Here is a 12,627-nt window from a genome sequence, read left to right as displayed (position 1 = left end):
TATTAATTTTTAACAAACGTAAACAATGAACTCTGTTCAAGTAAATTTGAAGAGTAAAGAACTGAGTAAACTGGCTTTCCAGGAAAAATTGGAAATAAAAAGACTAGGTTTCATTATTATTATTATTATTATTATTATTATTATGTTGTTGTTGTTTTGAATTTTTATACGGTTTTTTCGACAGTGAAACATTGGACTCATGACATTTCATATTAGGCTAAAAACGTACGATTTCAAACTCTCTTCGATTTTGGAACACAAAATTGTGAACACACATAATATTTTATCACAAGCCGCCACTGATCGTTACATTGAATTGTTGCCATCTATCGGCACGTTTGCGAATCATGTAGGTCTACAATCAGTAAGGATTAATGATTTCTGGTTATTTTATTATAGAAGAAATAAAAACCCCGATAAGATTGGCGAATCCCGGAACTTGAACCGTGTAGCATTCGAATGCAAGTCGAGTGTTTTGCCACTGAGCTTCCTTTCATTAAGTATAATTATTAAAATGTACTATAATTTAAGATATAATAATATCATTCTTCTTCTTTTCTGTTAATCTAGTTTACCCATTCATACATGAAGTTCACAAAATTGCATTAGTGAAGAATAAAATGTTAGTTTATGGTTTTAAAACAAAAAAATGTTGGACGATGTCTTTAACATTCTAGGCTGATTAATAACTGATTGTTTCAGTTGCTACAGTTCTGAGACAGTCTTTTAAACTAATTACACTATTTAGTAGGCCTACTGAATGCGATCGTTATATTATTACAAGGAAAGTGTAAGAAGATACAATTTAAAAATATATCTGCTAACTTAAAAATAAACATTCTAATCCATGCCCCACTCACACACATACACGCACAAACCATACAACAATATCACTAATTTAACCTTACAAAATGAACTCTATAAAACATAAATGAACGAACCCTTTTAATCCGTTACAAGTATATGTAGTAAGATAGACATTTTGTTTCAAATATTAAGAAAATACAGTAAAACCTCGTTATTCCGGGCCCCGATAAGCTGAACTTCACTGATTTTGTATTACAAAAAATAATAATTAAAAAAGAAGAAAATATCTCTAAACATACAGGATTTTAATTGCTATTGAAAAGGTGTTTGACCGTGTAAATCGTAACAAATAATGAATTATTATGAAGTGTGAAAGTTAGCCTTAACATTTAATTAAAGTATTACATTGAAAAGTGTGTACGCAACTCTAAAATTATAAATACAGGAATTTTTTTTAATTACGAAAGACAAGGGTATGAAATTTCATCCATCCTTTCTAATATTTGAGTTTGTGATATACAGTGATTAAAAAATGGAAATTGATTGTTAGCTGCGGCATAAAATTAAATCGAGAAGCAAACTGCAATGTTTTAGAATATGCTGATAAAGTCGTAATAATAAAAAAATTAAGATAGTCTACAATTTTCCTGTACTATCAAAATTAAATAAGCATGTTTTAATGTATTATGATTTCAAAATATCACCCGACGAAAGTAAAATAATTACTTCCTGCAAAAACTGAATAGTGAGATAAAAGATTATTATTAATCTATTGGACAGGTAAAAATATAATTTTATGTGTTGTGAATTTAAATAGGAACAACAATAATATAGAACAGACATGAGTAAACAATTATCAGAATTTTAAATTATGTGCGATTCTGTTCACTGAATCTTGCAGAACAGAGAAAATAATTTAACCTGACTGAGTAAGAACAATAAACAAAAAACAAAAAATAAAATAAAATATAAAGGAACAAAAAATTAAATATTTACAGTACCTACTTACTTACAAATGGCTTTTAGAGAACCCGAAGGTTCATTGCCGCCCTCACATAATCCCGCCATCAGTCTTATCCTGAGCAAGTCCCTACCATCATAATACAATAAACAAAATAAACAAAGGCTGCACCCGAAACATGGGCAGTAACACAAAAAACTCAAAACAAAATACAGACTGTAAAAATGAGATTTATGAGAGAGACAAAATAATATGCAAGAACAGATTTGATAAAGAACGAAGACATGGGGAAAGTATGAAATATCTGCACCGTAAATGACAAAAAACGTTGGTTATAATACATAATTATAATAGTAAGAGAACCCTCAGACTGCTCAAAATAGCATACAGGATAAATGCAGACCATCTAGAACGAAAGATGTGGGAGACCAAAGAAGAGATGGAAGGATCAAGAATTGAAGAGTTCAGAGCCATAATGGGCCAAGCGCCATTTATTAAAAACGGAGAAAGCAAGAGTTAAAGTTAAGTGAATACCATAGTTTAATGAAGATTGACTTATCACGTAGTTTTAATGTGTATACTTTATATTACTTGCTATATGTTTCCATTGAATTATGGTAATAACTTATTTTAATCCTTGTTTCCTACGGTGTTAATAAATGGCGCTTGGCCCACTATGATTCTGAACCTTCAATTGGTTATTGTGAAGAGACAATAAGCCTAATCAGTGAAGTGGAGGAGAAGGAGTATTATTTAAGTTTTGTTGCTCTATCCTTGAAGTTTAAGTCTTCTCTTAGAGTGATAGTGTATGATCTGTTAGCAACGACTGTAAGAGATATCTTCAATTGTTACAATAATTATTTGATCTTTGAACATATTCATATTTAGTACATTAAAACATAGAATATATGCCCAGCTGTATTAACACCGTATTTAATATAAAGAGAAATTTACGTATAAGAGAAAAATGTGTATAATAGAAGGTTTCAGGTAATGTAAACACTAGGAGTAAAAAGTACTTAATTAGGTATGGATAGACAATTAATTTATATACAGAGTGTACCGTGAGTAATGTTATTAATTTTAGGGAGTTATTCTTCGAGATAATTCAAACAACAATTTTAATACAGTACAATTTTCCTCGTTTTTGCTTCATTTTCTAGATAAAAATTGTTTTACATTAAACATTTCCTAGCGTGTTTTGGGATAACCATTGATTTAATTTACAATATGCTCAGTAAATTTAAGACAGCAGTGTCTTAAATTTTAGTTATGTCCTTTAAATGTTCAGAAATTTTATCCGAACAAATGTAACATTGTAAAATTCCTTCGCAGAAGGAAAAGTAACATTTGTTCAGATCAAATTTCTGAACATTTAAAGGACAAAACTAAAATTCCTTCAATAATTTTTTAACATAATAGCCTATATTGCCTTCTTAAATTGACTGAGTATATTGGGAATTCAATCAATTGCTTTCCCAAAATGAAATATTTCATATAAACAATATCTCGAAAAGAAAAAAAAAACCCAAGCAAAATTGTATAAAACTTTTTTGTTTGAAATATGTCAAAGAATAGCTTCTGAAATTTATTAAATTACTTCGGTTCACCCTGTATAATAGTCCTAGCATAATGCTTGTCAGTGTGTGATGAATTTAAGACATACAGCACTGTAACAATTGCCATCAATGTATAACAACAATATAAATACAGTCTTCTGTTTACTCCAATTAAAAAAATGTCAGTCCATTCCGACATTACCTAATTTCTTGAGCGCACATTTAGTGGTGTTTATTTCAGTTTGATACTTTGGCACAGAAACAGATCTTGGTTTTTCTCTTCCAATAGCTGAGTGTTGATTTTACACATCATTGTAGTGTGGTGTATGGTATGACATTGATGTCCAGTTTTCTTTAAAACTGTTTGAAATGCTTGCTATCTCATTCATCGTGAGTAATCTCACGGCGCGTAGCCAGACTGGTGGAAGCTCTTGGCATGTTTCAGAATGAAATACCTCCTCTGAAACAAGTCATAATGTTCTTATTTTCTAACTTCTGTTTTTCATTCTGAGTTTCTCATGTAATCAACACTTAGTGCTTAGTTTCATAATTTATACTGAAAACTTTGTGCTTGACTTACTTTTACATACTACTCGTAAGATATTAGTGTAACACTAACAAATATAGTGAAAAGTGTAACTTATCCTTAATAAAATAACCAAATTCTTCATAAAGCGGACTTAATTTTAATTAGTAGGTCCTAGTATGAAAGTTAATTTTCTTACGGAATAATTTTCTTTCCACGTAATTTATTACATTATTAACAAAACCAAGAAAGTTAAATATTTTTATAGTAGACTAAATATCGTTAAAATCCGAACATTATTATTATGTAGGCTATATCTGAATGATAGTGATGTTAGTGAGCGATTATGACGATGGTGATGATGATTAAAAGAACTATTTTAATACAGCTTTATGTAATGGATAAATTGAAATGCCATGTTAATAATAATAATGATAATAATAATAATAATAATAATAGTAATAATATTTATTTATTTATTTATTCTGGCGAAGTTAAGACCATCAGACCTTCTCTTTCACTTATGTTAGTAACAAATTCAAATGTTATGTTTTATTTAACGACGCTCGTAACTGCAGAGGTTATATCAGCGTCGCCGAATGTGCCGGAATTTTGTCCCGCAGGAGTTCTTTTACATGTCATTACATCTACTGACATGAGCCTGTCGCATTTAAGCACACTTAAATGCCATCGACTTGGCCCGGGATCGAACCCACAATCTTGGGCATAGAAGGCCAGCGCTATACCAACTCGCCAACCAGAGTTAGTGACATAATAACGAAGATATTAATGAATTTAATTAGAGCATTATTGCCCTGTATCTACAGTATGATTTGCACATTTACATATACCCGAGTTTATTAAAATGGATTACAAATGTTTGTAAAGATAGATCTGTGTTATATGTCAATGAATTGGATTGGAAGTGGGAAGAAAAAAAACTTAAAATTTTACTAGAGTCAACGTCTGTTATGCTCCTATAGACGCTATATCTCTGATCTCAAGATATGAATGTGTATATTTTGATTTATGAATAAATATAATATATAGGTATGTATGAATGTCCCTATCCTCCAGCTTATGAACATCTATAAAAGAAAGAAGAGAGGAAAAAGACGTGTTATGTAAATTTTTACAATGTTAAATATTTCTTAGTTAGTTAGTTAGTTAGTTAGTTAGTTAGTTAGTTAGTTGGTTGGTTTGTTGCTTAATTAGTTAGTTAGCTAGTGGGGCTTAAAAGGGCACGTCAGCTACTATGGCTATTTGCTTTAATGTAGGCTAAGTATTGTGGTATTTGAGATACGTAAGTTATTATTGTTATTATTGTTATCATTATTATTATTATTATTATTATTATTATTACTATATTTTATTTGGTTATTTAACGACGCTGTATCAACTACGAGGTTATTTAGCGTCGAGATTGGTGATGGTAAGGTGATATTTGGCGAGATGAGGCCGAGGATTCGCCATAGATTACCTGAAATTTGCCATACGGTTGGGGAAAACCTCGGAAAAAACCCAACCAGGTAATCAGCTCAAGCGGGAATCGAACCCGCGCCCGAGCGCAACTCCGGATCGGTAGACAAGCGCCTTAGCCGACAGAACTACACCGGTGGCTTATTATTATTATTATTATTATTATTATTATTATTATTATTATTATTATTATTATTATTATTAACAACGATCTGCAAAATAATACAATCTTGAATTAATTTCTTGCATATTTGCCACGTTTACCTAATAGGAATGTAGAAGAATGTGTGTTAGTACTGGAGAAGAAACCTCTCTATCTTCATTTACATGAGATATTTTTATATCTGGAATGAAGTATATAGCATGAAATGGAATGGAATTTTCGGAAGGGACACTGAGACGCAACACTGCGACTTTTTAAGATCTATTGCCCTACCTTTCAAACTAGGCACATTTCCAAACCTACACCGGCTGACTACACTAGGTTCGCTGTGTACCCAAGTTTCGAGCAGACAACCTCCCCCCCTCTACCTAGGCCAGCCCCCTCCGTGCGTCGCAGTCGGTATTCGGGGAATGATATAGATTGATGATGAAATGGAGAAATGTTGACGGAATGATGTAGATGCCTAACATATGGAACCCCGAAAAAACCCTAACTGCGACCTTGTCCGCCACAAGCGTCATTATGGATCTTTCAATTATAAATCCCGGCCTGACCTGACCGGACCTCCAGCGTGACAGTTTGAAAATATGATCATTCAGCCACCGCAGGGAATAAGAGTACAGCATAGTCCTGTGCACAGCCGTGTGCTGAATGGACATATTTTAAAGGAGAAAACTACTCTTGCTGCGGTGTTGAAAGCATGACTTTCGTTACCACAAAACAGGCACTATTTTAATGATGATATCAATATCCTTATATAAAATCAATAAATGCATGAGTGAATGGATGAATAAACAAACAAACAAAAAAACAGAAAAAGAAAGAAAGAACTGAAGAATAAATAACTAAACAAATCAAGAACTAGATAAATAAATAAATAAATAAATAAATAAATAAATAAATAAATAAATAAATAATTGACTTCACATTTGGTGCACTGGCAGTTTACATTGCAACAACAAAGCAATTTCTGACAACGCTTCAGGAAAGTAGAAATAAATAAGTAAGTAAGTAAATAAATAAATAAATAAATAAATAATTGACTTCACATTTGTTGCACAGGCAGTTTACATTGCAACAACAAAGCAATTTCTGACAACGCTTCAGGAAAGTAGAAATAAATAAATAAGTAAGTAAATAAATAAATAAGTGAGTAAAAAAATAAAAAAATAAATAAACAAATAAATGAATTGACATTTGTTGCACAGGCAGTTTACATTGCAACAACAGAGCAATTTGTGATAACGCTTCAGGAAAGTAGAAACAAATAAGTAAATAAATAAATAAATAAATAAATAAATAAATAAATAAATAAATAAATAAATAAATAAATAAATAAATAAGTAAATAAACAAATAATTGACTTCACATTTGTTGCACAGACAGTTTACATTGCAACAACAAAGCAATTTCTGACAACGCTTCAGGAAAGTAGGAATAAATAAGTAAATAAATAAATAAATAAATAAATAAATAAATAAATAAATAAATAAATAAATAATTGACTTCACATTTGTTGCACAGGCAGTTTACATTGCAACAACAAAGCAATTTCTGACAACGCTTCAGGAAAGTAGAAATAAATAAATAAGTAAGTAAATAAATAAATGAGTAAAAAATAAATAAATAAATAAACAAATAAATGAATTCACATTTGTTGCACAGGCAGTTTACATTGCAACAACAGAGCAATTTGTGATAACGCTTCAGGAAAGTAGAAACAAATAAGTAAATAAATAAATAAATAAATAAATAAATAAATAAATAAATAAATAAATAAATAAGGAAGTAAATAAACAAATAATTGACTTCACATTTGTTGCACAGACAGTTTACATTGCAACAACAAAGCAATTTCTGACAACGCTTCAGGAAAGTAGAAATAAATAAGTAAATAAATAAATAAATAAATAAATAAATAAATAAATAAATAATTGACTTCACATTTGTTGCACAGGCAGTTTACATTGCAACAACAAAGCAATTTCTGACAACGCTTCAGGAAAGTAGAAATAAATAAATAAGTAAGTAAATAAATAAATGAGTAAAAAAATAAATAAATAAACAAATAAATAAATGAATTCACATTTGTTGCACAGGCAGTTTACATTGCAACAACAGAGCAATTTTTCTGATAACGCTTCAGGAAAGTACAAATTATGCCACGAAATAAGAATATATATATTTCAAACCTTCAAGGAAAATGAAAAAGTCTTGGTCATACTTATGGTTGATTATGTTGACCTCACCATTGTCTTATGACTTTTTACGGTTTATTGATTAATTGTACTTAATCGATTGTGATGTTACTGAGCTTTATTGAAATATAAATCTTTTTTATATTCCTAAAATACCTGTAATGTAGCATATTTTTAACTTTTTGAAAATACTCAACAATACAACATTTTCCACACCTTTTCCCAAAATATTATATAAGCACAGATCATCGCAATGTAAGAAAATCATTATATTCTGTATTAGCTAGAAGTTATTAATTGTATTTATTTCCTCAAATAACAACAGAACCCGACAAACACTTGGAAGTCTGTTTTCAATTAGTGGTTCAGAACAAAACCTCGACACTATATCAAAGAAAATATTTCCTCTCAATTAATTTGTTATTCAATCAATAGTCTGTTGTCCTGAAAGTAATGCAACTTACGCTTCTGCAATCCTTGCCATTGAGATCTGTAATGCGAAATATTAAGAAGTAAGGTAGGATGTATTTTTACTGAGATATCTACAGAGATGTATCCGAAACAATATTCATTATAATTCTGTTCTAAAAATAGGCGTTGTTATTACAAATAACTCTTTAATATGCTTTAATACTATATCACAAATTAAAAGAATACAAAAGTTCGTATACAATAATAAAATTTAAGTGATTTTTTTTGTTATCTCAAATCACAAAGTTCTTGCTTTATCGTTGTACTTGATGTCGTTGTAGGGGTCCAATTGTAAGATTTTATAATTTTAATATTTGACCTCGTTTAATAATTTAAAATTTGGATCTAAACCTGAGAACAAAATGAAATTCAAATCATAACTCTGTATTATATTTCTTTCTTTTTTTTCTTTATATAGAAAAGGGACTCAAGACTAGCACGGCTTATAGTACTCCAGCAATCTTTGTGAGGGAATGATTGTTTGAGTCGAATGGCCGCTTTCTTGTAGGTATCGTGATTCACTTATGTCTTACCATCTGTCGATTCAGCCACGTAGATTTAAGACCCGTTGAAGTTGCGCTAGAGGGTCTTTTCTCCTCACGAGAACGTACTACGCCTTCTAAGACGGTTACGCCAGTCACAATACTGCCTTCGGCTACACCATTTTGGGTAATACTATTAAAATTATGATGATGAATATTGAAAATGAAGAGTGACGGTGGAATGATAGAAGGAAAAGGGCGAACCCCGAGAAAAAACTCTCAGAAATCTCGGCGGTGATCATTACCAAATACATATAAACAGTCATCTTCATTAAGGACACCTTTATAGTCGTGAGAGGTAACCTTACAAATCATCTTTAAGGCATCTACATTTGACACTTTATAGGTACTGGGACTGTAGCGCATTTTGTTCAAGTTCATTGGCGAATATTGTGATGGAAAATTTCCCGATTTCTCTCGCCGGCTACATGGCAAGCCGGGACATGTTGATGATGTTTATTTGTAACACAGCATCAATGTTAAATTGATTACCTTGTAATACGTATCACTTCATATTGGGATCAAGGGTTAAGTTGTTTAGTACGTGAGCAATTCTAACATTCTCAAAATGCTGGCACGCAAACTGAAAGTGTTCGCATTTTATTTCAGAAGTAACACTGACGTAACTTTACACATGCCTGGCTGGTCTGTCATCTATGGTTACTTCGAAAGAAATGCAAAAAATGGCACTATTGTCAGATAATGGGATAATCACGATTCTTTCACATTTGCAACCTGACATTTTGGGGCAGATCTTGATTATTTATTTATTTTCGTACAGTTTTGTGTATTGGATAAATCTATTTTGAAATGGTGCATTGAAAGACGATAGATGCCATGACACTTCATAATCCTAGAAATTGAGGAAGAAAGCTTCCAGATTGAAAGAAATAAAGATTATAGGATACCATCTTGTTGGTGTCATCTTGAAAAATTCAGCACTTGTTGCTGCCCGGCGTTACCATAATATTTTGGAAAAAATTGCGCCAGAAATTACGCGCTATTTGACATGACACAGCAGAGAAATTTTCTTGATGAGGTCCTACTTTACTAACCTGGCAACTCAAATCGCATTAAGCCTCGACAAAGAATTGCACGATATAACGAATATCATGAACCTTTCATAACGTTGAGGATGTAGGTTTGAGAAGAAGGGGACTGTATAATTCACGTTAGTTTAATAATTTCATATTGATGAGTAAAAAGTTATTTTGCATTTCTTTTGAATTAATCCTCACAGTCATTTCGAACACAATTTGCAATAAGTGTCTGCCTCATACATCAGGCTAAAACGTGCCAAAGAGATCTGTTATTGCATCGTCCACGTGATTGTAATGTATCGTGCATTTATTTTGAAATGACCCTTGTTTTTGTGAAATCGTTATGAGACATTCACTTACAGATCTTTAACGTAGCCAGAAGAGTAACAGATTTCCAGCTTAATCATTGCACATTAGTTACCTTCCAGCTTGCCATTGAGAATGGCCTCCAGTCCGCTATTTTCTCTTTCCCAGAAACACGGGTCCAACAATATCTGCCAAGAGATTCCACCAGTGAACCCTACCAGGGACGCCGGCCCTGAATTCGAATCGTTTCTCCGTTACAGTGGTCCTCAGCCGTTCAGTTCGGACCGCCCGGGTGGTTGGGAGGGAAGGCTGTGCCTGGAGGGCCCTGGGTGGGCGGTGCAGTGGGCAGTATGACTGTGGTCGCGCTGGGGTAGCTGCTCAGGATCACTTTGTGTTTGAGTGCCTCTTCGTACGGCGGAGGTGACGTGGCGGAAGCCGTGGTGGAGGCGGCGGCTGCTGCTGCCAGAGAGCCGCTGGGAAGGAACAGCCCCATGCACGGGGTGGGGTGCAGTGGGAAGGACGAGCTGGGTGACAGCACAGGCGACGAGCGCGTCTCCATCCCGTTCAAAGAGCTGAACACTGCAAACACAAGACGCAATCTGAAATCGGTTCACGATCAAGTAGAAATAAGTTACATTAAAACAAGTCAAGTGACAAAATATCTGTGGTAATGAAGGAAAGGGCTCTGATACGCTCCAAAGCAACAATAAATATAAATGAGCAATAAATTTTTTGTTTGCTAGAACAAAGTGAATGGGATTAATTATCTGGATATGCTACAGAATTCGTTAATACCAATATTATAGTACACGATATTTGTTCATCTTTAAATATTAATTTTCACCAAAGCGTTCGCTAATTCCTGAATACCACACTACCAAACAGTTGGATTGGAAAAGATAGAGATGTACATGAACAAAGGATGAAATGGCCTCCTCTTTCTCCCACGTGATTTCTTTTTATGGGATTATGTGAAGGGTAAAGTATTTACGTCATCTCTACCAAATGATATTGATAAAATGAAATTGAAAATTACCACAAATACTGAAATAATTGACAGGAACATGTCAGAAAGATAATGGGAGGAGCTGGATTACAGGTTGGAAATTTTTCGTGTCACGAATTGAGCTCACATTGAGCATTATAAAGTCAGTCATTCAGTCTAGTCAGTCAGTCCACTCATCCAGTCAGTCAGTCAGTCAGTCAGTCACAGTTCAGTTAGCAAGTATCAGTCAATCAGTCATTCAGTTCAGTCATTCAGTCCTGTCATTCAGTTCAGTCAGCCAGTCAATCAGTCCAGTCAGCCAGTCAATCAGTCGCCCCACTCAGTCAGTCTGGTCTGTCGATCGATCCGCCAAAAGTAAGGCCTATATTACACTATCAAATTTCTGTGTCACAGAAGTTTGATAAAATATATATGATAAAATAGTTTGTATATAATTAGCGTCTTTGATCAAATCTAGCTGTGACATAGTTCTGTGATAAAAGTTATGGTCATCATCATACCTTTGATAAAATCTGCGACTGAGAAGAAAGAAAATGGCGGCCATTAAGTGTACATGGTCTGTGAAAACCACAAAACTTTTGATATCACATTATCAGTCACATGAAATGTTTCATCATTCATTGTTAAATACTTAGTATATATATATATATATATATATATATATATATATATATATATATATATATATATATATAGGATTTCACATCTTCACACTGAAGTTCTCTCACTAGAGTTTGATGTATTCCTTTTGTATCTTTTCTCTCTACATCAATCTCTAATCCAAATCGTCGGCTTACACTGTAAACCTGTTAACTAACAAAAAGGAAATTTTACAGGAGAAACAAAAAATTGAGTATAAATCAACTCTGAAACTTTAGGACCAAGTCTGTACTTTGTATTTGGTCCTCAAGCTTCAGAGTTAATTTATACTCAGTCCTTTTGTTTCCCCTGTAAAATTTCCTTTTTATTAGTTAGCAGGTTTACACTCTAAGCCGACGAAATATGTTTTTTCTTTGATTTCTTCTTTAGTATTAATGCAATATACATTACTGCATTTACAGTTGCAACAAGCATAGAACTGTTGTGGATTCATTATTAGAACTGTGATGAAAGATATGATAAAAACTTTGACATAATGTAATATATTCAAAATCTTACATTTGATGTTATATATTTGATCCAAAATTTTATCGTATTCTGTTACATAGAAATTTGATAGTGTAATATAGGCTTAAATAAACCAATCACCCGAGTTAGTTGAATCAGTTGATCCAAACATTCCAGTTCAGTGAGTCGCTGACGTTTTTTCACTAACGGAACCTTGTCATGCATACATAGACAGTAGATTTGTGGCGGGCAACATATTTTCTCCAAGTACTACGGTTTTATCTGAAATCCTTGCTACTCCATTATTCAACATCATTTTCTCATACTTCCTGAATGGTGTCTGATAAATAACAGTATGCAATGTATTACAGAGCGCGATCAGACACGCTACCTTGAAATCGATTCTGTCAGTGGACTGGGGGATGGTTTCTCGACGTGGGATGAAGTTGAAAACAACGCAAT

General features: G+C 32.8%; 1 protein-coding gene across 1 annotated transcript in view; it reads right to left on the bottom strand.

The window, feature by feature from the left end:
- Positions 1 to 7,384: 7,384 nt before the first annotated feature.
- The window catches only part of LOC138709428 (uncharacterized), a 62,737-nt gene continuing 57,494 nt past the window's right edge, over positions 7,385 to 12,627 (bottom strand). The window contains exon 6 of the mRNA XM_069840186.1: positions 7,385 to 10,631. Within this exon, the coding sequence (XP_069696287.1) occupies positions 10,327 to 10,631 (305 nt within the window). The 3' untranslated portion in view covers positions 7,385 to 10,326. The remainder of the gene's footprint in view (positions 10,632 to 12,627) is intronic.

Source organism: Periplaneta americana, chromosome 1 (genome assembly GCF_040183065.1).
Source record: "Periplaneta americana isolate PAMFEO1 chromosome 1, P.americana_PAMFEO1_priV1, whole genome shotgun sequence".
NCBI classification, from domain to species: Eukaryota; Metazoa; Arthropoda; class Insecta; order Blattodea; family Blattidae; genus Periplaneta; species Periplaneta americana.
The sequence above is the reverse complement of the archived record's forward strand: the minus strand, read 5'-3'. Positions and strand labels throughout refer to the sequence as shown.